Source organism: Myotis myotis, unplaced genomic scaffold (genome assembly GCF_014108235.1).
Source record: "Myotis myotis isolate mMyoMyo1 unplaced genomic scaffold, mMyoMyo1.p scaffold_m19_p_17, whole genome shotgun sequence".
Lineage (NCBI taxonomy): Eukaryota > Metazoa > Chordata > Mammalia > Chiroptera > Vespertilionidae > Myotis > Myotis myotis.
The window spans coordinates 17425306-17448481 of record NW_023416321.1 but is presented as its reverse complement, the minus strand read 5'-3'; the positions used below and the strand labels follow the sequence as shown (position 1 = coordinate 17448481).

At 41.1% G+C, this 23176-nt stretch overlaps 1 protein-coding gene across 11 annotated transcripts in view; it reads left to right on the top strand.

Moving 5' to 3' along the window:
- HELZ (helicase with zinc finger) overlaps positions 1-9439 on the top strand; it is a 124792-nt gene extending 115353 nt beyond the window's left edge. For 10 of the 11 annotated variants that reach the window (XM_036339890.1, XM_036339887.1, XM_036339889.1 and 7 more), the window contains 2 exons: positions 4307-4559; positions 8249-9439. In XM_036339890.1, coding sequence (XP_036195783.1) covers positions 4307-4559; positions 8249-8583 — 588 coding nt within the window. In that variant the 3' untranslated portion in view covers positions 8584-9439. The remainder of the gene's footprint in view (positions 1-4306; positions 4560-8248) is intronic. The other variant, XM_036339891.1, reaches the window with a different exon arrangement.
- The last annotated feature ends 13737 nt before the right edge of the window (positions 9440-23176 follow it).

Below are 23176 nucleotides of genomic sequence, written 5' to 3'. Positions count from 1 at the left end.
GCCAAATTATGTTCTTGGGACCAAAGAATTAAATGTTCAGTTGTATGAAGTTCTCTGTTTTGGAGTTGGGGGATGGTGATGGAGAAGAGAAGGAGATGGTTCATTTTAGGATTCTTGATTCTTAAAAGCTAGCCAGTTCTAGCTTCTAAATTATTTGACTGCTCAGATGATTAACATAGAGACCTCAAATGCAAGAAAATTAGCGTTAGTATACTTTACTTATACATGTCCTTTAAGAATAATACAAAAATTCTCAGGTATTACCATGTTTTTTAAAGCTGGAAAATTGATTTGTGATAATTATGATTCTCAGAGAGAATACAAATAATTATGAGTTAAAGGGAAACATCTATGAATTTTTATTTTCTACTCAAACTGGCATTTTCTCATTATAAGAGGTGTTGTGGTCTATAATTGATAACTTGACTGTTTCATATTCAGGAAGAGTAAACAAGAGTCAGATTCCAAGTAGTTTAAAATGTCACAGCAGTGAATCTGACATTTCTCTCTTGGTTGTAATAGTGCATTCATTCTAGTATCTCCTTCAATACCTTGTGTTAGGATGTAGGAAAATAATATTGTGTGGTGGGTCAACACTATTTGCAAGTTGTAAGCACTCTTGCTTGTGAGATACTTCAGTGAATAGCCTTAGGCAAAAACAAAGAGTTTTTCTGTGATATTTAAAAATCTATGAATAGTTTGTATACATTTAAGACTGAGAATTTAAAAATAATTAATTTATTTTAACATTATAATAATAAACCTAATACTTATTAACATACTATTTTAATGAAAATAACTATATTTTCCAAAACAAAAATATCTCTGGAGAAGAGTGCCATTTTTCACAGTTTTGCAAATATATTTCAGTATGTCATTTTGATTAATGTATATAAAGAAAATTTCCATCATATAGGTATGTACTTAAAAGGAAATTTTAAAACTTTTTCAGATAATTCTTCTTTGATACTACACCAAAAATCAGCAGTTGGTAGAAGATCAGTTGCAAAATGAAATAGAAAATTCCACTGCAGTGGCCTTGGTCACAGCAAAATCCTGCATGAGCCAAAACTCTAAAGGAGGGGGACCATCTTTGTTTGGTGGAACTGTGGGCAAAGCCTCTTTGCCTTTTTTAAAAATCCTCACCTGAGGATTTTTTTTTTCATTGATATTTAGAGAGTGGAAAGGGATGGGAGAGACAGAAAGAGAGAAACATTGATGTGAGAAAGACACATCCGATTGGTTGCCCTCCTGCACGTGCTCCAACCTGGGCGGGGATCAAGTCTGCTACGAGGTGCGTGCCCCTGACCAGAATTGAACCCGGGACCCTTCAGTCTGTAGGCCAACACTCAATCCACTGAGCCAAATCGGCCTCTTTGCCCTTTTTTATTTCTCTGTCCTCCTGCCCCTCCAAACATGTAAAGAAGAAATGCCACCAACTTAACCGTCTCTTCCAGAGAATGGAAGAAAAGAGAACTTCTCAGCTTCCTATACATCGTCAGCATTACTCTGATACCAAAATTAGACAGAGACAGCACAAAATGAGAAACTACAGACTGATATCTGTGAACATTGATACAGATATCCTCAATAAAACATTAGCAAGTTGAATTCAGCAGTATATACAAACAATACACCATGATCATGTCGAGGGTTAGTCCTTGAATGCAAGGCTAGGTCAATATTTGAAAGTAAGTCAGTGTAATCCACCATAATAACAGTCTAAGGAGAAAAACTACATGATTATACCAATAGATAACAACAGCAACAACAAAAAGCCCACACACATTTGACAAAACACAACATCCACTCATAAAAATCTCTTGGAAAATTAGAAATAGAAGGGAAATTCCCTAACCTGTTAAAGGTTACCTATAAAAATTTTACAGCGACTATTATACTTAATGATGGAGACTGAATGCTTTCTTTCTGAGATTAGGAGCAAGGTAAGATGTCCACTCTCAACACTCATATTCAACATTATACTGGAGTCTTAGCCAGTGCAGTATGGCAAAAAAAGAAAAGAAATAAAAGGCATAGAGATTGGTAAGGAAGAAATAAAACTGACTCTGTTTACAGATAACATGATTGTCAATGTAGAAAAACCCAAGGAATCTACCCAGAAAACTAACCAACAAAACCCTATGATTAATGCGAATTTAGCAAGCTTTCAGAATATAGGGTCAACACAGACAAATCAATCTCATTTCTATAACTTGCATTGTACAATTAGAAACCCAAATGTGAAAGCCAGTACCATTACAATAACTTAGAAAAACTAAATACTCAGGTATAAATCTATCAAAGCTTGTATAGGCTTTGTATGCTGAAAACTACAAAATTGCTGAAATGTAATTTATTTGGTGTATAAATCATTTTGTTCAGTTGTCACCAAGATTTCTCTGCCTATACTCAAATTTCCTTGGAGGACAGATTCCAGAGTAGCAATCATATTTTCATGCATCTAACTTCATCTATGTTGTATGAAATAGATGTAACAGTAGACTTTTATATATACATATAAAATCTTCAATTTTACCTGTCTAATTTGAAGAACATAAAAATAATTTCAAGTTTTGGTTGTTTTTCCAACATAAAGGATCAGTCGTATTCATCATGTGATTTGGAATTGAATTTCATATTTCATGTACACATTCATCTTTGTCAGTGGCTGCTTAGGAGCTGTTATAAACACGTGAAGTCCTGCTGTGCCTGTCAGCTGTGTGAATTTTTTTTCCTTTTAATTTCAGTTTGGAAGCCACAAATGAAACATATTTTCTAAAAAGTTTAATTTAATATTGTCTCTTTTTATATCAGCCTTCTATTGTTTTCTGATTTTTAGTTTTCCTTATTTAAGCTTTGTGGTTTGTGGACCTGTTCATTGCCAAAAGGTGTTTGTTTATGCTGCTGGTGTATATATGTTAAGTATTTAATGAAAAAGGGCTTAGAGAATTAACTCTTGAAATTCACATGAGTGTATTTAGTGTTGTGTATCAGCAGGGGATTTGATTTATTATAACCTGTTCCCTCTGAGTCCAGAGCTGACATTAGTTTTATGCTTAAGTATTCACACACAAAGACTTTAGAATGTGATCCCCTGTGGACTGTGACTGGGCTGAACACTCAGGGCCTGGTAATAAAAAGAAGCACTTCATTTAGATTCAACGAGCTAATCATCTTCATAACAAAGATTGGTAAGAAAAGACATAGTGCACAAGCTATTAGGATCAGTCATCCAGGATTGCCTCGCCATAGAGAATACAAAGCAGTTTAGAAAGGTTGGTTATTCTACTCAATACCTGACTGTAATGACCTTTGCAAAGAAATTTCAGATGTGCTGATTATTTAGGATGGATCATCTAGAAAACCAGGATCAAATTCAGACTGAACTTGACCATTGGAAGAAAAATTGCCTTTACAGCAGAGTAAACTTAAAGATGAATTTAGATATTATTCTTCGATATAGAACAACAATAAAAACATATGAGAGAAAGAATTAACTAGATGGAAGTATTATCTCTCACCTTTCTCATCCAGTAGCTAAGACTTCAGAAATGCGGAAACCACCTGGGCATTCATCACTTAATAGCTAGAGAAATGCTCTCCTTCCACCCTTTCCTGCCTTTCTGCACACGGGCAGCCAGTCCAGACCATGCCCTTCCCTGGTTTATATTCTGGTGGTTCTGTCTGTGGCGGCCTTACCCTCATAGTGCCTACACCACCAGTTTTCCCATTTAACTGGCCTAACAATACCTGCTTTTGCTTAGATTCCCAAAAAGCATCCTGCTATGACTGTACCAATTCAACTCTCTCCTTTGTAATCTAACCTCCAGTGCCTGATTTCCAATTATTGCTAGCGACAATGGTGAAGGAAAGATTCCTCAGAATCCTAGTGACCACGAACTGAACAGCAGTTTTATTATTATTGGGGAGCAAGAGGGGGCAATAAAAACTAATCCCAATCTGTCATTTAAGACCTAACAAGGAATCTTATCTTTACATGTTACATTAAAACAATTATATAACAGCAAGCCCATCCTGTGTGCCAGGAACAGTTCTAAATGCTATGCATGCTGAACTCATTTTAACTTTCCCAATAATCCTAAGAGGTAGGTACTGTGGATAATGAAGCCACGTTTACAGATGAAGTTCCCAAGAGGTTAAGTCGGTTGCCCAGGGTGACACTGCTCATAGAAGACAGAATATTTTTGAGATTTTCTGCTTAATACCGTGAGATTGCTGTGCACTCAGGAAGGGGGAGGGTATAAGTTCCACTGATGGATGAAATGTCCTTTTCTTTGTGTAGTATGAACCCAGAGGACCTGGCCGGCCCTTGTACCAAAGAAGAATCTCCTCTAGCTCAGTCCAACCTTGTTCTGAAGAAGGAAGCACTCCTCAAGATAGCCTTGCTCGGTGTAAAGAGCTTCAGGACCACAATAACCAATCCTCTTTCAACTTATTATCCCCGGAGTCCTGGGTAAACACCACCTCATCTACCCCCTATCAGAACATTCCGTGCAATGGATCCAGCCGGGCAGCCCAGCCCAGAGAATTGATAGGTAAGACAGAGTTGGCGGGCTGCTAAAACTGTGGTTGTTTATGGAGTTTTCTTCTTCCATCTCCCCCGTTTGCATTATTAACTTTGAACAATATTTAGTGGTCATAGCTCATAGGTAGCCTCAGGCATACATTAATTTAGAACCATATTGATTCCATATTTATGGTCTGGAAGGTAAGTGGATCAATATTTATGGGGAACTGATCATTTTGACCTGTGAACAAATGAAAGAGGTAATAAATGTATTAAAATGTATTTCTAACTACTAGATAGACTCACCTTTGCTTGGGAAATGTTTGTTTTCTGTTGTTGTTTTTGGAGAGGGTTTCTTCAGAGTGGGGGATGGTAGAATTGGTTAGGTCAGTAACAGTTTTCAAGGATTTATTCTCAATAAAGTTTGAGACATGGTAGTTTGGCCATGAGAGAAATCAGTAAAGTCTAACATTTTGAGATTTAGAAATCCTTTGTTTATTTCTTGTATTCTAATGAACTGAGAAATCCAAGGTTAAAGAGTTAAAAACAAAAGCATAGAAAGGCATTGGAATGGGTAAGGCTCTAAACTTGTAATGTATGGTGGGATGTCTATAGTCTTCCTCTTTAGCCTTGAACATGAATGTGCTTTTATCTTTCTTTCGTTCCTTCTTTGTGTGTGTGTGTATTTTGCATGTAAAGAAATGAATGCTGCTATTTGCATTCTGTAATCTATAGCATGTTTGTAGGCTGTCGACATCGATCTTTGGGAACAAGTCTGTGATCTTTGGTGAATTTCTGCTTGGTAGCAACCTTTGTATTTGAAATTAATTTTGTTCATCTTTAGAATGTGAACCCATTGTTTCTGTAACTGACCCATTTTTGAGTGTGTGCCATGCAAGCATATTTTTAGAACTATAGACATGGTAGGGCAAAAAGCAGTAAGAAGATTTTGGTTTTGTTTCCTGGCAAGACATTGTCATTTTAATCTTTAAACATTCATTAGTACCTACCATGTGTAAGCTGTATTTTGCCTGGGGTTGCTTTTTCATTTTAAAGGTCTAACGTAAATACACTCCTATGATCACATTTGAATTTCCTGAGAAACATCTAAATTACAAACCAGTGATGGAAATTTGTTACTTTTTCTTTGATTTGTTTATAATAATTTATTTTAAAGACAACATCATTTCAATCTTTTTTCCACTTAAGTTTTAGGATAGCTGTTGGCCAAAATCAATAAAAATTTAACCTGAGCTGACAAGGTAGAAAGTTCCTGAACAAATGCCCAAAGTGCATGTCATTCCTGGTATCTTTTACACAAATATAAAACTATTTTTTTCATTGCTAGGAGACAAATTGTACTGTTCTTTAGTTGAAAGTAAAAGTTAAGTATGTAGAAATTAATTCAAAATCACTAATATCTTTGGCACAACTTGTCTATCAGCAGGTATGTATGTAGATACGTACATATTTATTTTCAGAGGAAGGTAGCAGTTGCCAGTGGTGAATCAATAGCAAAATAGTTTCTCCACAGTTATAAGCCCAAGAGCAGAGACCATATCTGTGACCTTTTTGAATTGGATTTTCCACTTTGGCACTGATCACATTTCAGGCTCTTTCAATGTCTGCTGATAAGGAGATAATGAAAGTAGATCCTGTGCAGTGAGGCGCTGATCCCAGTCCCTGCAGGGCCTTTCCGCATGGGCATGGTGGTTCCCGGGCAGGGGAGGTCCCTCTCTAACACGATGTGTTTGGGTTCTATTCACTTACCTTGGTAATGAGACATACTTTATCAGACATTTAAAGGATAGTTTCTCTATCTGCAGTTAAATATATAAGTTAACAGAAGTTTTGAATTCAGGTAGATATAACAACATAGACATTAGGTTAAACAGCCTCTAAAATACTATTTTGTAGGTATTTATTATTATAAACTGATTATATTGTCATGAAAATGAGAACATGGTTAAAAATAAATCTTAGTAAATAAAAACAGTAAGTTCTTTAACAGCCAATTAAATGTTTGCTTTATGTACTGTGGTAGGCAGTACTGTCACTTTATATTGAAATGTTGGACAGATGCTCTTAAAAGCAGTTGTTTCACTTACAAAGTCAGTGACATTTAGATGGAAAAGACACAAATGTTCTAGAAGGATGTTAAGTGGTTTAAAATAATTTTGAACAATTTTATGAATTTTTAAAGTTTTAAAGTACACTATGAAATTAGCATAATGAGTCAATGAATTATTAAGACTAAAAAATGAAATATTTTCACCTTAACCTCCCAATCCACAAATAGGTAATAAACATGCGGGAGTCCTGGCCAGTTTGGCTCAGTGGATGGAGCGTCGGCCTGCGGACTGAAAGGTCCCAGGTTCGATTCCAGTCAAGGGCATGTACCTTGGTTGTGGGCACATCCCCACTGGGGGGTGTGCAGGAGGCAGCTGATCAATGTTTCTCTCTCATCGATGTTTCTAACTCTATCCCTCTCCCTTCCTCTCTGTAAAAAATCAATAAAATATATTTAAAAAAAAACAAAAACAAAAAAACATGCGGGAAATGCCCATAACCACCAGTAATCACAGGTATGCAAATCAGAGCTACAACAAGATTATTTATTTATAAAATAGGTTAAGGTTAAAAAAGTAATAACACCAATGTGGTGATTGAGTAGGGAGATGTGTAAACATTGTTGGTTGAGTACCTTCTTGCAGGGAAGTTTGACCATAGTTATGAAAACCTTTCATTGTGTGTATACCATATGACCCAGCCATTATACTTCTAGGGATTTATCCTAAGGAAATAGTTGTGAATATTAATAAATGTTTATTTCCAATAACATTTATCGCAGTGCATGGCAGTGAACTATTGCTTATAATCCAAGTTTCTAAAAATGAGAGATTACTTAAAATTTATCTACATTATATATTGCCCTTAGGAAAAAAATACACCAACAAATTAAGGCTTATCCTCAGGTATTTGGGAATATGAATGACTGACTTCCTTCTTCGGCCTTTTGTGTAATTTCCAAGTTACCTTCAATGAACATATATAGGATTATAAACCAATATAATATTAGTTAAAATCTTAAAAGATTGAAAACCAGAGCAGTGTTTGGAAACAAGTTATGGTTTAGTGGGCAGTAAAATTAGGAGGAGTCAAGTCAAATTTTAAAGGACCTTGAAAGTCAGGTAGATTATAGGAAACGTGAACTGAAGTTTATAGCGGTTTCTCTTTATGCCATATTTACTTATGTATTGCAAGAAAAGGTAGCATTTGTAAGCAATGGAATTCAGTGCTACTATTACTTAGGTTACTAATCAAAGCTATTTTGACCAGAAGTCTGCCTATACAGCTTATTTTTATTTAAGAAAGAACATGTTTGTTTCCATTTTCAAACCATGAGCAGTTAAAATAATAAATTTCAAATGTCCACTTGTACATATTAGAGTTTTGAAAGCAAACCTTCACACTTGACCTTTAGTTTTTATATGCCAGCTATTCCAGTTCATGTAGTGAACTCTTGTTGAGTGTTAATAAGAGAGAGAAGTTGGTTAGGTGTATTATGATTTTGACATTCTGTGGCAGAGTTGCCTGTTCTCCTGGCTACCCTGTCCCAAGTACCTGGAGATGAGAACCAGTTGTGACATGCGTTAATGAGATGTATGAGGATCACCAGGCTCGCCCTTAATCCGTGTCACTGTTTCCTGCTTTTAGCTCCTCCCAAGACCATCAAACCCCCTGAGGATCAACTGAAGTCTGAAAACCTCGAGGTGTCCAGTTCCTTCAACTATAATGTGCTGCAGCATCTCGGCCAGTTCCCCCCCCTCATGCCCAACAAGCAGATTGCAGAGTCGGCTAACAGCAGCGGCCAGCAGACCTCGGGGGGCAGCAAGCCCGCCATGTCCTACGCTAGCGCTCTGCGGGCGCCCCCCAAGCCCAGGCCCCCGCCTGAGCAGGCCAAGAAGAGTAGCGACCCTCTGTCTCTGTTCCAGGAACTCAGCCTGGGGAGCTCCGCAGGCAGCAACGGCTTTTACTCCTATTTTAAATAATCACTTTGTTTTTGCCTCAAGGGAGAATGTTTTAATTTCTGTTTCTATCAATAGAATTAAGATAGTTGGACTTCATCTATAGATGCACAGTTCCCTTTGTTTTAATATTAAATATGTTCTCACTTAATTGCTTCGCTGCTAGACTTGCAACTAATTTTTTAAAAGTATATTCCATTATTTTGCATTTTTGACATGAGTCAGAATTTTGACAGCTTTTATGTAGAATAAAAATATTTTTAAATTTGTGTATTGTTACATATGTTTGCATCGAACTAGCAGCTAAGAGGTTAATTGTGCAACTATAAAAAAAAAAGAGAAAAAAGTTTGTCTAAAATGTATTTAAAAAGAAAAAAAAAGTTGTAAGTAGCATTTACATTTATTCAATAATATTACCATATGCTGGGTTTCTGTACCAGAAATGGCCAGTTATGTACAAAATGTATGTTATTTTTGCTTAAATTCATTTAAAATTTTTTAAAATAAAGGGCAGCATCTTATAAATACTTTAAGTTTTATCAGCTTTTTTTGGTGACAAGATGCTGCATTCTAAAACTTTGATAGTTTTAGACCACGTGTGGTGTGCTGATGTCATCTCCATCCACTGAGGATAGAGTCAGAGGCGTTCTTCGCAGGTGTACCTGTATGCCACTGTTCTTTGTAACGTGAAAAAACATGGGCATACTTAGTTATTTTTTTGAACAAGCTACACTTCAAGCTTGTTTTTACTGTTAATTTGATAGTGTGTTTTTTTTAAACAGATCATGAAGCTGAAAATTTTTAGGATTGTTGGTGCTTAGTAGACTTGATAACTATTTTAAAAATGCGTGGATTTAGTAAAATCTTTTTTTCCTCACTATGCATGTGTAAACGTTTGTAATCTGGCTCCCCGTCACCCCCTGCCCACTCCAGTGGTATAAAAAATTGTGCCGCTTTAAGGTTATTCCCCCTCCCGTAAAAATTTTGGTACCTTATTTAATGTTTACATAACAATGTGACATTATACATGGCAATTCAAATATTTTACTAACTGTTTGGTTTGAGGAACATCATTAAAGAAGAAACATGTTTGTCAAAGATGCATCAAAATTCGTCAAAATCTGAGGCAAAAAGCTACCCTTGGTTTTCATGTCTTTTGATTCTTCTAAAATAACCCCACTGAACTTGTACAAAAATATAAACTTTAAATAGCAATCTTAAATATTTTACAGTCTAAACGCTGTTTTGAATGAACTTCTGTAAAAATCCAAAGGGAAAACATTTATCCTCTTGAAACTTGTAGTTTCGTAACCCTTTTGAAGCGATGCATGTCCTTGTTGTTTTCCTGATCTAGTACCACCACTTATACTTGAGAAGTAGTTTGAAACTACAGTATAACTTTTTAAAAACTAAGAGGAGGTTGGGAATATTGCAAATGAACCAGTGGGTCCTGATGATCGATCGGAGGCCTAGGCCATCCTGTACTCGCAGTAGGCTTTTAAAACGGCTGGGAAGTGGCAAGGGTAAAGGACACTTACATCTCTGATGTTGGGCAGCCACAGTCCCCTGTGATCCCTCCCCCCCCCCCCAACAGCTTAGGAGGAGAGACTGCCTTTATCCGAAGGTTCTCAGGTTGCAGGGCAGATGCAGGGGGCCTCCCGCTGAGCTGTCTTTCTGCTCATGTGTGGCTGTGGGGTCTAGGGGTCTCGGTGTGCAGAGTGCAGACATGCGAATAGTTAGTATAAATCACAGCAAGTCACAGCACCACGTTTTCTCCGTGTGATGTCAGGTCTCCATGTGTAGCTATGCCAGATGTTACCCAGCATCCTTTAGTCACCAGGAAAGAAGAAACAAATTTGCCATCTAGCTATGTATTTCCAACTCCGTCACAAAGCTGAAGACATAGCCCAAATGAAAATTAGGTCTCCCTGACGTGAGGATGCCTGTGAAAATCATTTTCTCGTCACTGATGATCTCCTCTCCCCAAATCTACCGACTGTAACACACACCAGATAAATGTTCAGAAGCATCTGAATAATATGAAGACAAAACTGTCATGTCAGGTTGACCTCTTGTCATGAAATACTAGCCTCATTTTCTGGTTTCCATACTTGAACCTTAAAAATTATCCGTTTTAAAATTATTTATATTTATATTTACTTAAAGAAGCCATGTGCATGCCCCGCCACCTTATATAAATATATTGATGATGGGAGCTTTGGATAAGGGAGCTGTTAAGTTGTGACACTCCTAAGTGGTTATTTCTAAAACAAAACTGAAAATAGTAGCCACTTACTAGTCCCTCGCTCTGCCGTGAGTGTCTGAGTCTCTTCTGCAGCCATCGGGTCGCATGCTGTTTCCGTCTGGTCCTCTTTGAGAGTCTGGCTTTGATTGTGTTTCCACCCCCAGCAAGTTTACTTTCTCAGCAATAGTTAATACCATCCTTCCAGTTGGTCATTAAACCTGTTGTCTATGCAGAATCTCTTGAATGGTTCTGAGCAAGTCTTACTGCAGGAATCATTACAAGTTTCCATGGAAACAAGGCTTGGCTTCTGAGGACCAGTCATGCTGTTTCGGTGTTGTTTGGGTAATATTAGCAAGTACCCACAAATAAGACTTTTAAACAATTTAAAGACTAGCTTCAACCCTAGCATTAAGAAAACTTTGTGTTAGCTTTTGAATAGTACCCAGTATTACCAACTTCCTTTTCTTCTAGAACAGATTTCTTCTAGGTGAGGTTCATTGTTTACTTCTTTGTCCTTTGTTTCATGAGGAAGCTTCCTCTTTCTTGCCAGACTATTTTTTTTTATTCGTTTCACTTTTTAATTTCTTCAGCTACTAAGATTTTTTTCCCCCTTAAAGAAATTCTTTTGGGTGATAGAATTTGTAAAAAAAATTCATGCTGAAAATTTTTTCCTGGTCTGAAAATTAATTTTTTATTAAGATTTGAAGAGCCTCATTCAGTGGAACATGGATATTTTCTGGTGTGTTTTTAAAGGGGGTTTTGATTGTCATTTTGGCATATGCCTTGCCAACTTGTTATAGCAGAACTTTGTTTTTGATTCATCGGTAGTTAATTATTGACCATTTAAACTAACATGACCTTAATTTTTCTTTCCTTAGGCAGATGTGCTTTCTATCTAGGCCGTTTTGTATGTATGAAATAACAAACTGCTTTGTGGGGTTTTTTCATCAGAGAGTCTAGAATAAGTTCAGGTTTGGTATAAACATCAGTTGGTCTTTTCAGTTCAAAGAGTTGGAGAATAAGTAAAATAAGCAGAATTCCCACTGAATAAGCATTACCTAATTAAACATAGCAATCTCCAAGACCAATTTGTGAAAATAGCTTCCTTGTTTATGGAGGCATTGAAATTGCTGAGAAAGCTAACTGAATTTTCTAACTTGGAGGTAATATGTAGTAGTATTTTGCTCTAGTGTAGTTGATTTTACATGTTTAATATTGTTCATATATATACATCTCAAGAGCAAAGCTATAAACATATAAGAATGTATCTCTATGTACCTTGGCTAGAGAGAGCCATCTTGCCTAAGAGCCAGGGTGAAAAACAGTTTCAAGATAAATTTTAGATTTCAACTACTGTTATTAAGAAAATTAGATTTACTGGAAAAGCCATTAAAAAAGAGACACCTGTTATACTTATGGTAGATAGCATTTTTTTCTATTGGAGTTGTTTTTAAAAGGGAATTCCAGAAAGAGTCTAAACTTTAAATATATTAAAAGTTACAAATTGCTGCCTTAAAATGTTATTTAGGCTACCATTTTTTTTTCTCTTGTAGCTCCAGAAAGGTAGCAATTTGCCTTTTGTGATTCACCAGACATTATTCCTTGCTAACCATCCCCTTAGCTTATGAAAACCCTTCATTTCTAACACCACCCTGTGTGTCTTCCTAAATCTCAAGTAGATGTTCCCATGGTTCTGATTTTTCTTTCCTCTTTTTGCCATCTGTCCACAAATGACCTAGCAGATAGAAATAATGGATAATGTCTTAACCATGATTTCTTGTCCAAATGGTCACTTCAGTTATGTCCATCACATGGTGTAAAGATATCAGGAGTAAGTGGCATGTTAGTCTTCAACGTCCTCATTATATTGGGCTTCTCACATTTCCATCTACTTGAGGTTGGTATCTGTTTGCTGAGATTTTACTGTGAAGCTGCTACATTCACACTTACTACTTTCATGCCTGTTTAATTAGCCCTTTCAAGACCATTGTTACAAGAAATGAATGTTACTAACCTTGAACGTTCTTATAAAACACATGCAGAAAATGTCATTGTTATTGCTTTAAACAAGAATATCAGATTAAACAGATTGACAATAAATTTTTAATGTAACATTTACAATTTTTGAAATGATTGAAAAATATCTACTTTGGAATAAACTTGAAGGAAACAGTCACAGGAGTTTCTAAATGTTTTTTTGAGGGGAATTACCTAACAGAAGAATCTAGACTTAGTAGTGTGAGCTGTTGTGGTTAAATCCTAAGCCCAATTATGCAATAGTAGCTTAAAGCTTCTAAAACAGGAATGTTAAGGAAAGAAACCCAGAGACCTTCAGATACCTGTAGTTTCAGTAATCTGAGTATTAGATTACTGGACTTTATTTGCAAGTTGTTCAACAGATTTTATTTTGATACAAATATTAAGCATAATCAAGTAAGTTTTATATAATTCTATGGGTTCATTAATCGATACTATGGCATTTTCGTTGTGTTCTTGGGGAGTTGTTTTAGCTATTTCTACACCTCTTATGTGAGGTCTCTTTTGTGTTTGATTTTGCATTATAGCATGTGACGGCCTACCGTAGAATTATGTGGATGAGGAGAAATCAGTATTACTTTTAAAAAATCTATTTTTTTGAAATAAGTTTTTTCATTCATACTTTTTTTGATCTTTGAGAAAGTAGGGGTGGCAAATTATAAAGGTTTCCACGCGGAGTGGAAGCCACTCAGAAGTGTGTTTAAAAGTCTGTCCTGTTTGAAGATTCGAGAATGTCAAGCAGGATGGAGCAGTGGTTTCAAACGTAAGGCAGCAGCAGCAGTGCCTGGAGGGGCTTATTAAAATACAGGTTGCCGGGCTCCGCCCTGAGTTTCTGCTTCCCGGCTGGAGCCCCATCATTTCCAACATGTTTCCAGGTGATGGAAGCAGGTTCAGGGACCACCCTTTGAGAACCACTGGTCTAGAGAAAGTCTTACAGTCTTTTCAACCATGCATTTATTTACTCTGTATAAAAACAGAGCTCTCAAGGCATTTTTATAATTCGGATGCCGTGAGTGGAACACCCGTGAAGAACGCTCTGAGGGAGGAGCCCTTTGGGCTGCCTGGCACCCCGACCCGTTGCCGGCCCCCTCTGAGGTCAGTGCCCCTCCTCCTCATGAGGGTGCAGAAGCTCATGTCTAGGGTGGGTCTGAATTTGTGTTCACTGCAGCCTGGGCTTTAGTCTGGAAACTGCATTTGTTTGACGTGCATAGAGTCTGTCTCGGTAGTCCATGCCATTGGAGATGAGACTTGTGGAAGGAAGCCATCAGAATGTCACAAGGATGCACTTGGCACGAGGCACAGGAGGCCCTGTCCTAAGATGCCAGTGACATAGAAAACCATAGATAATCCCTAAATAATGTATTTGTAGTTTTTATTATTTGGGGGGCGGGGGAGGGCAAGGGATTTCTTTTCAAATTATGTATTTCTCAGGTTAACAGAATTATTTTGGATTCTCTGCCTTGTCAGCAGGTATTAGGGGAGGCTGCAGTAATATATAGACATATATATGGCAGAAAACTGATAATTGTCTGATTGCTTTGTTACCTTAAAAACACCTATATATGTTTGCAAAATAGTATAGGGGAATCTACCACCTACACAGCATGAGTTATTCAGAAACTATAGGTGCATATGGATGAGCAAGTTATTTTTTGAGAAGGAAACTATCTATGAGATAATAAACCTGACAAGTCTTTGGATATTTTAAATTTTGTGTTAATGTCATTGTTACTATTCTTCTCTGAACTGTAGCTTGAGGGGTATTGGGCTCTGCCTCCGATTTTTAGTTTTGCTTTGAATTTACTGAGATGCCAGAAAGAGAAAAGTTATTTTTAAGATAATAAATTATAGAACGACTTAGCTGTAGAAGCCCATATGATAAGCATCACAGATTGCACAGCTTTGGGATTCTTCACCCAGTACCTCCGACGCGCAAGGCTCCATGCCCTCAGTGGGGATTGTTTATTGTTCAGCACAGGTTCCTTTATCCGCTTCCACCTCACAGGGAGCTTCGTTTTATTTACATTTTGCTTTGCACGATACCTTGTATGCGGAAACTTATATCTTTCAGTAGCTCCGAGGGCACCCTTGTCCGGGTTGAAGTCCTAACCTGTTAATCACACCTGAGAGTGTTTCTCAGCCCCCCCCCCCCCCCCCCCCCCCCGCCGCCATCCAGAGGAAGGGTCTTGGATTTTCATGTCTCTTTAGACCATGCCTGCTTCCTATGAACCCACGTATATGACATTGTACTGTATCCACTTTCTGTGCCAGTCATCTGGCCTGATTCATGGAAACCCCTGGAGGTACTGGTGATGCGTAGTTGTATCCTAGGTAAACATGGTGATGGAGATACCTCTCCTCTAAAATATAAAGGTAATGGGTTTTGTTAAAGGGTTTGCATTTTATTAAAGGGTCCTGCTATTAGTGACATAGTGTTTTTTTCCTTAATGCTTCAAAAATATAGTTCTTATCTAAACTTTTCAACTAACTTCTTATGCTAAATCACTTACGTTCATACTGGGCCTTATTTTGGCAAGTCTTCCAACGGGAGGCTGATGTAACACGGAGGTGGTCAACTTCCACCTCCGAGAAGTCTCAGTTGTATGGCCATTTCTAATTTACGGCAAAATTATAACAATTTTTTTTTTCCTGATGTTAATGATACCTCGTCTGAGAGGTTCTAGTACCTGAAGAGACCCAATGCCACTCTCTGGGGTTTTATTTTCTTCCTCTTTTGGTCTTTTTCTTTCTTTTTAAACTTAGTTTTGGAATTACTATAGCCACTTGGATTCCTTAGAACAAGTTTTCAGTTTAGGGGTCTACAGCTCCTCCCTTGTGATCATTGTCTCAGTGAAGTTCTTTTGTTTTAAAAGATTCATGGTAACACAAAATGTATTTTACTGCTACAACTAAAATGTATTTATAATAAAATGCCTTTTTAATAATGTGGAGATTTGTTTATTCTGTGTGAACCACCATTCTCTGCCTCCTTTTATGTTTAAATCAACATAAACACAGCCCTTTGCTTTTATTCATAATATGAATTTGGTAAAAGTAGCTAATGTAACAGAATTCAGTGTTCATTTGTAAAACTGTAACTCTAGTTGCCAGAAAACAATGACTTGACTTAAATCTCTGAACATCAGCAGTAGGAAAGGCCTAAAGGCTAAAAGTGTTACCTGAACGTTTAAACATCAGTGGTCAGCGAGAAAATGTGCCCTTTTCAAGTTGTCATTCAATGCAGATCTTAGGAATTTAACAAAATTATCATGAATGACTCTTGTTAATGCTGGGCTTATGCAGCCCAGAATTTCTTTCAGAATGTGTAAACCTAGTTTAGAGCAATTTACTATGAGGATATAGTACAGTGATGGTGAACCTATGAAACGTGAACTCATTTTTTTGGTTGATTTTTCTTTGTTAAATGGCATTTAAATATATAAAATAAATATCAAAAATACAAATCTTTGTTTTACTATGGTTGCAAATATAAAAAAATTTCTATATGTGACATGGCACCAGAGTTAAGTTAGGGTTTTTCAAAATGTTGACACGTTGAGCTCAAAAGGTTCGCCATCACTGATATAGGAATAGAATACACTTGACGGTGGCATGTGACAAGCATGAATTAGCCGCCTCACGCCCTCTTTTATCTCTTCCCCCCAATGCTGACTGTGCAGAAAGTTGCCCCAAATCAGGGTCTTGTTTTTGTTGGGGAATCATCTTTTGCATCGGCCAGGAGGCGGTTCTGAGAAGCCTTAGCAGGTCACAGAATGCTTTGTGTGCCCCAGCGATTTTATTTTTAACATCTTATTAATGTGGCACCATAAATCTAACTGGAATAGACTGTGCTCAAAGTTAGTAAATATAAGTAGGTAGGACAGTCAGCCTTTCATAAGGACGACTTACAATTCTTACTCATCACGGTGAGTCATTTTTTAAAGCCAAGTACCTTGCTTCTTTGAGTTGACGTGATAATGACATAAATCTTCTCTGGGTTTGGGAAAGAAAAACAATGTATAAATCAACTGGATGTGGAGGACTCCCTGAGCTGCTACCTGCTCTAGATGAAGTAACCCAAGGCCCCATTCGAGGTGGGAAAATGCAATTCAGACCCTCTCGGGTGTTAATTCTATGTCCTGTCCGTGCTCTTTGAAGGTATTAGTGTGGGAGCCAGCGGGAAAGTGTAATTTCACCAAGACTGCAAGGTGGGAGCACCGTGTGTGGAGTGCAGGCCAAGCGTGAAGATGGGAAGTTGGCTCAGTGAATGTGGAATTGTTTGGGCTTAACTTGGTTGAATTAGAAACATCCACATAGCCCTGCCGTTGATTTCGTGTAGCCGAAGAGCCCGGTCTGACATGGGCTCTGCTGCTTCATTTACACAGCATTGTCCTAACAAACCAGTCCCTGTGGATGCAAGTCCTTTCCTTCCGAAGCCCTTGCTGATGGCATTGCCTCGGTTGGTTCCCTTTTCCAGTTACCTCCCTGCAACAGATGGGACCGTGCCACTCTGTTCTGAGAAGCCCTCAGAGGTTTCCCATCACACCCTCAGCTGGACTTCGGAGGCACCCCAAATCTTCTTCCTGAGCGCACTGCGCACAGCACACTAAGGCAGACAGTCGCCCTTCCCTCCCTGGCCCAGCCCTTGCTTCTCATGCCTCTGGGCTTCCCTTGGAGCATGCCCTTCAGCACTCAGACCACCAACCCCCACCTACTACCAGGAGCTCCACTTACTATTCAAGGCTGTGAATTCCAACTCCTCTGCCTGCAATGAAGCCTTATACCTCTGTCATCACAGGTTTCGGGTTGTAGTTAGGAGTCTGTGAGCTTCTGGAAGGCAGAGGGTATGTCCTCGGGCCTCTACAGCGCCAGCCAGCCCTTGCACACTTGCTGAGATGGATCGCAGGCTTGATTGAGAGAAGAACTTAAAGACACCCTCCCCGGCCCTGGCAGGGGAGCTCAGTTGGTTAGAGCATCACCCTGGCACACCAAGTTTGTGGGTTCGATCCCCCTCAGGGCACATACAAAAGTCAATCAATGAATGCATAAATTAGTGAAACCACAAACCAATGTTGTTCCCCGCCCCCTCTCTAAAGTCATTAAAAAAAAAAAAAGAAGACACCCTCCCCTTCCCCTGACATCCTTTGCAATGATGTGTGGCCAGATGGCAGGGTGCTGGCTTGGGGTGGAGGAGGAGTAAGCTGTGCGGTGCAGTGACATCCCGCCCACGCCACTCAGCTCTCCCAGCAGTGACAACGCATTAGCATTCATGAGTATTTTGTGACTTGCCAGGTATCACTGTTAGATCCCTTAGTTTGACAGCTTCGCCATGGTTACCTGGGTCGTGATGGATGCTGCCTACTTGAGCAGCATTGGGGTCTGTGGGCACATACCTACCGCGGAGCACTCGGGAAAGTGATGAAATCCCCCTTTGTCTGAAGCTCCAGCTGATGCTAAATTCTCAGAGGGAGGTAATTAAATTGAACAGAAGCTGCAGCTTGCAAAAGTCTAGGGTATTATCCTACTCTAGCTCATTAAGACCGATGCTCTGCAAATTGCTTTGAATCATTGCTTCGGGAAACTGTTGATCATCTCTGAGCAGGAAGTGGCCCTGGTTAGGTGAAGGGGTGAGCCAGCAGAGGGCTCTGGAAGGTGGGTGTGGCTGCTGGCTGCTGCTCCCAGGCTCTGGGCTCTGAGCAAAGAAAGATCAAAGAAACCGGGAGAGAATGTGCTTTGAGGTTGTTTGCTCACTAATTGAATAGAAATGTAATCAGATGGCAAGCCCTCTTGAGGTGAGCAGAGGGCCTGAAAGTAGAGGAGAGCTTGCAAAGGAAACTCAGAAATGCTCTAATCAGTCCTCAGGGTTGTGTTTCCTTTATGTGCAAAAGACGCTGGCAGCCAACAGGGAGGGGCCGTGTCCACCTGCTGGGTAGGTCTGTCATCTAGTTGGAATGCGGACTTGTTCGTGGTTTTACAAAACTAGGCAGAAGCTCTTCTAAGAGAGAGTTGTGTGGATGCAATCCTCCGCTTCCTGACCAGGCCTAAGTAAGTTGCCCAATATGGGGCAACAGCAGCAGGAAGTGCTGGAAGGTGGGTGGGCAAACAAACCGGCTTTCCCTGGTGAGTCACATCTCCTCGGGGAGACCCTGTAGGCTTTCTAGGACTGAACTAATTCCTACCGGGCCGGTTCTGCTATTAGCGGGGTAGAGAAAACGTTTTGGGAAAAAATTGTGATCGAGGGTAATTGAAGGTGGTTTTGAACCTCCTGGAAAAAGTACTTCCGGAAATCTGTCTGTTCTTAAAGGCTGTCTGTCAGCTGCTGTGCTGTCGCTCAAAAATCATCTCATGGGGACAAACGTGGTGTGTTCTGTGCTGCAGGGAACACAGCCAACCCGGCCTCATTCCTCCCACTCAGGCCGAGCCCGGGGACAAGCCACTCGGGCTGCAGACACCTGGGGTCAGGCAGCCACATGGAGAACAGCTCCTTCAAGCTCCTCTCTTGCTCCTCGAGGCCTCCTGACGGCACTTTCCGCCTCTTCTCTTTGAGCATCTTTGCACACGCTCTCCCCATCTGTCCGCCTCCTCCTTCGCAGCATTCTGGGGCATGCACGTGGTCAAGGTCCCAGCATGACCCCAGGGCTGTATACTGTCCGCTGTGCAGAGGTTTGGAGGAAAGGATGCGGGGGAGGTTCTGACTGCCAACATGAGTCGGAAGAAAGCAAGGCCCTTCCCTTCAAAGAGCAAGGCATGCAGAGGCCGCGAGCTATACAGACACCCAGCACCGGGAACAGGAGCCCAGTGTCAAGGGCACAAGGAGGAGGGAAGCATGCAGTTTGCACTGAGGGTTGGAGAACGTGGCACCTGGCGATGTCTGAGCGGAGCCCTGCAGAATAAGCAGGACTTCAGCAGGTTCAGAGAGGGGCAGACCACAGGCCCCTTTGTGTTTCCGAGGAACCCGCCCGCCCTCATGGCTCTTACAACTTATTTTTAAACCATCTGCCATGGAACGCTAAGTTCCTGAAGGACAGGACCGTAAGGTATTATTCCTCGTTATCGTTATACAGACATGAGCAGAGCAAGGACGATGGGCCAGATACAGAAACTCACCAGGGCAGAAAGCCCTGGGTGCCTGGCAAGGGACAACACTGGGAAAACAAGACCCTCTCCCCCAGGGTAACCTGTCCTCCCTGGCATATCACTGGTCCTGTGGCTTGGATCCCGGATCTTGCATATCCCTGGTCATGCGGTTTAGACCCCTGACCGTTTTCTCCCTAAAGATAACATCTAGGCCTTAGTTGTATTTCAGCTCCAGGCCCAGAAAAGCAGCAAAACCAGGCAAGTGATCTTGGCTGCCTCAGGACCAGCTGCATTGAGTAATGACCCTCTGTCCAGGCGCCAGCCAATCAGTGGAGACCATGACCCTGAAAGCGCACACCTGGGAAGCTGATGAATATTCTATTGAGACCCTCCCCTGAGACCTCCCTAAGATTGCCACCTGCAAGAGAGAGAGAGAAATATGCTCAAAACAGAAGACTCAGTTGCACTCTCTCTCCAAGGAGCATGCCCCTGCCATTCCCTGTCCCCTCTCCTTCCCCCACAGGCACCTATCCCCTAACCTCTAAGGGACCCCACGAGACTTGCAACCACTGAAGCAATGGGCAGTGGCAGCTCATTCTGGGCTCACCCCCTGAGCCTGTCTCCAAGGCCCCCTTTTCCCTGACTTCTCAGTGAGCCAGAGCAGCCCCGCCGAGGCTCTCCTGTGGCTTCTCCTATGCCCTTCCTGGTTTCACTGTCCTAAGTGTATTTTTGCTGCCATTATGGATCCGGTACTCTTTGGCGCAGTGCTGTGGAGCCTTTCCCTTTGGACTTCCCCATCCCCCATTTCTTTAAATAAATCCAATTTTCTTTAATCACCGTCTGAGATGGCGATTTAGCCGACCCGCACACTGCCTACTTTAACCTCTCAGTTATGTCCTCGTTTAGGACATGCCTAGGACTCGGTGTTGTCACTCAGTGGGGTGGACAGAATAATGGTCCCTCAAGAGCAGTGGTGACAGGAGATGCAGAGAATTATTTCAAGACACTTGTCAGTTGACAGATGAAAGGCAAGGGTGGAGGTCGTGAAAAAGGGACGCTTACTTCCCCAGTACTTTCTAGCTTCTGTCTCTGCCCGTGACCTCTGCCCTTTAGACCCATCTCACCTGCACCTCTCTGTTCCTGTATCTGGATCTGTCACTTCCTTCCTCAAAAGCCTTCCTTGGCCCTCGTCAGGTAAGCAAGATAAATGTATTCCAAGGAGCTCCTTCTTTCTTGAACTCTTATAAGTTTTGACCAAAATCTGCTTCATGGAAAGTAGCTGGAAGGGACCTCGAAGGTCATCTGATCAGAGGATTGTCAGTGGTTTCCCAAAATCTAAGCCACAAAAATCCTTGTTCAGAAAAGACCCACAGTGTTATGTTAGAACCCAAAAATGTAAGGCCTACCTAGATAATACATGAAATACATGTTTTACTTTTTTACTCTCGTAAATACATTTATGGTAGCTTCTTGTAAAATCCATTTCTTGGAGCCATTGTGGCATGCAGAAGCACACAAACCTTTGAAAAAGGAATTTATAAAAGGCAGATGCCATTTGATATCTAAATCTGGCGCTGGCTTATTTTCTTTCGGTTGGACAATATGAGCAAACGCTGTGATTCAGAAAGATAAACAGGGGTATTTGCTTGTACCATGTTATCTGCGCAGATGGGCCCAGGCCTGAATTCCACAGAGACGAATACAGAACAAAACTCCTGACCCCTGAAACACAGGCAGGAGGTTGAAATGTATGCAGAGAAAAGGCTGGAGAAATGTGGTTGGAAGGCCTCCTTCAAAGAAAGTTCCAGCACGAAGGTTGAACTCCGTGGAGGTCCTTTCGGTGCCTGTAACGTATGAAGCGAGTGATGCTGGAATAAGTTGAAGTCTGTTGTGTGCACAGAGGCCAGAGGGGGCTCCCCAGGCTCAGGATGGAGCAGGGTCTTAGCACACTTCCCAGGTGGCCCTTTCTGGTCTGGAGACATCGTCTAACCCAGGGGTGGGCAATCTTTTTGACTCGAGGGCCACAATGGGTTCTTAAACTGGACCGGAGGGCCGGAACAAAAGCATGGATGGAGTGTTTGTGTGAACTAATATAAATTCAAGGTAAACATCATTACATAAAAGGGTACGGTCTTTTTTTTTTAGTTTTATTCATTTCAAGTGGGCCGTAGTTTGCCCACGGCTGGTCTAACCATTTGAAGAGAGTTAGGAGGAGGAGAGGCTCTCTCAGTGTCCTCTGTAAACTTCACTTCTGTGAAACCGGCCTAACGGTGGCCCTCGGCCGTGGCCCCAGAGCGTCCCTCTCAGCTTCAGCCAAACCCATCATCTCTCCAGAACAACGGCTGCGGCCGGTGGCCTGGCCTCTTTCTCATTTGTCGCCGCTTCCCTGGCCACCTCTGTCCCAGGCTGGGCCGGTCTTGGCTGTGGCCTTTCCCTTTTCTCATTTTCCTCCCCGTTAGGCAGGTTATACATGGTCACCTCCCTGCCTCTTGGGCGTTTCCAGGTAAAGCTGCATCCCTGGTTTTATTAAGCTCCTTCGTGCTTTAAAACACCCCCTTGGTCACCGGAAGACCTTGTTTGAAACCCCTGGCGGGCTGGGGGCGGGAGGCGCGTTCGCTGTTAAATCAGCGACTTGGAAATCGGTTTTGAACTCCTCCAGCCCAGGACTCTCAGGTTGTGGTGACTAACCCCCTGTCCTCCATTTCTCTGGGGGGTTAGCAGGACCGCACTGTGGGTGAATAGAGAGGCAAAGTCTAATCCCAGGGCAGCAAGCATTTCCAGAAGGCTGGCTCTCTCACATTGAGGCCAGACATTCTTGTCAGGAGCAAAAGGAGAAGACAGTATCGCCCCTGGAAACGGCAATTACCTTAATGAACTTGCTTCACCCACAGGATCGATGCCTTGTGTGGGGATTAATTAAGGCCTCGGCGGCTGCGCTTGAGTGAGACGGGGAATGAGGGCTCGAGAGGCCGTGGGCAGCGGCGCCCGGCCGAACACCAGTCCTGGGTTTAATGGGAATGTTCCACCTCATGGCTTTATTTATACCTGGTCCCCACTTCGGATCTTTTGTGCAAGCGGGCAGGATATGAATTAGAAATGAGTGTGTAAATGAAACATTGGATCGAAATGGGACAAGTCACACTGGCAGGGAAAGCAGGGAAGTAGGATGTGATGAAGGCCCCAGCCAGCCTGTGTTTCACCTGCCCCTTGCTGCCGTCCTGGCCGGCAATCAGCCACGGAAGGGGGGCGACTGTGTTC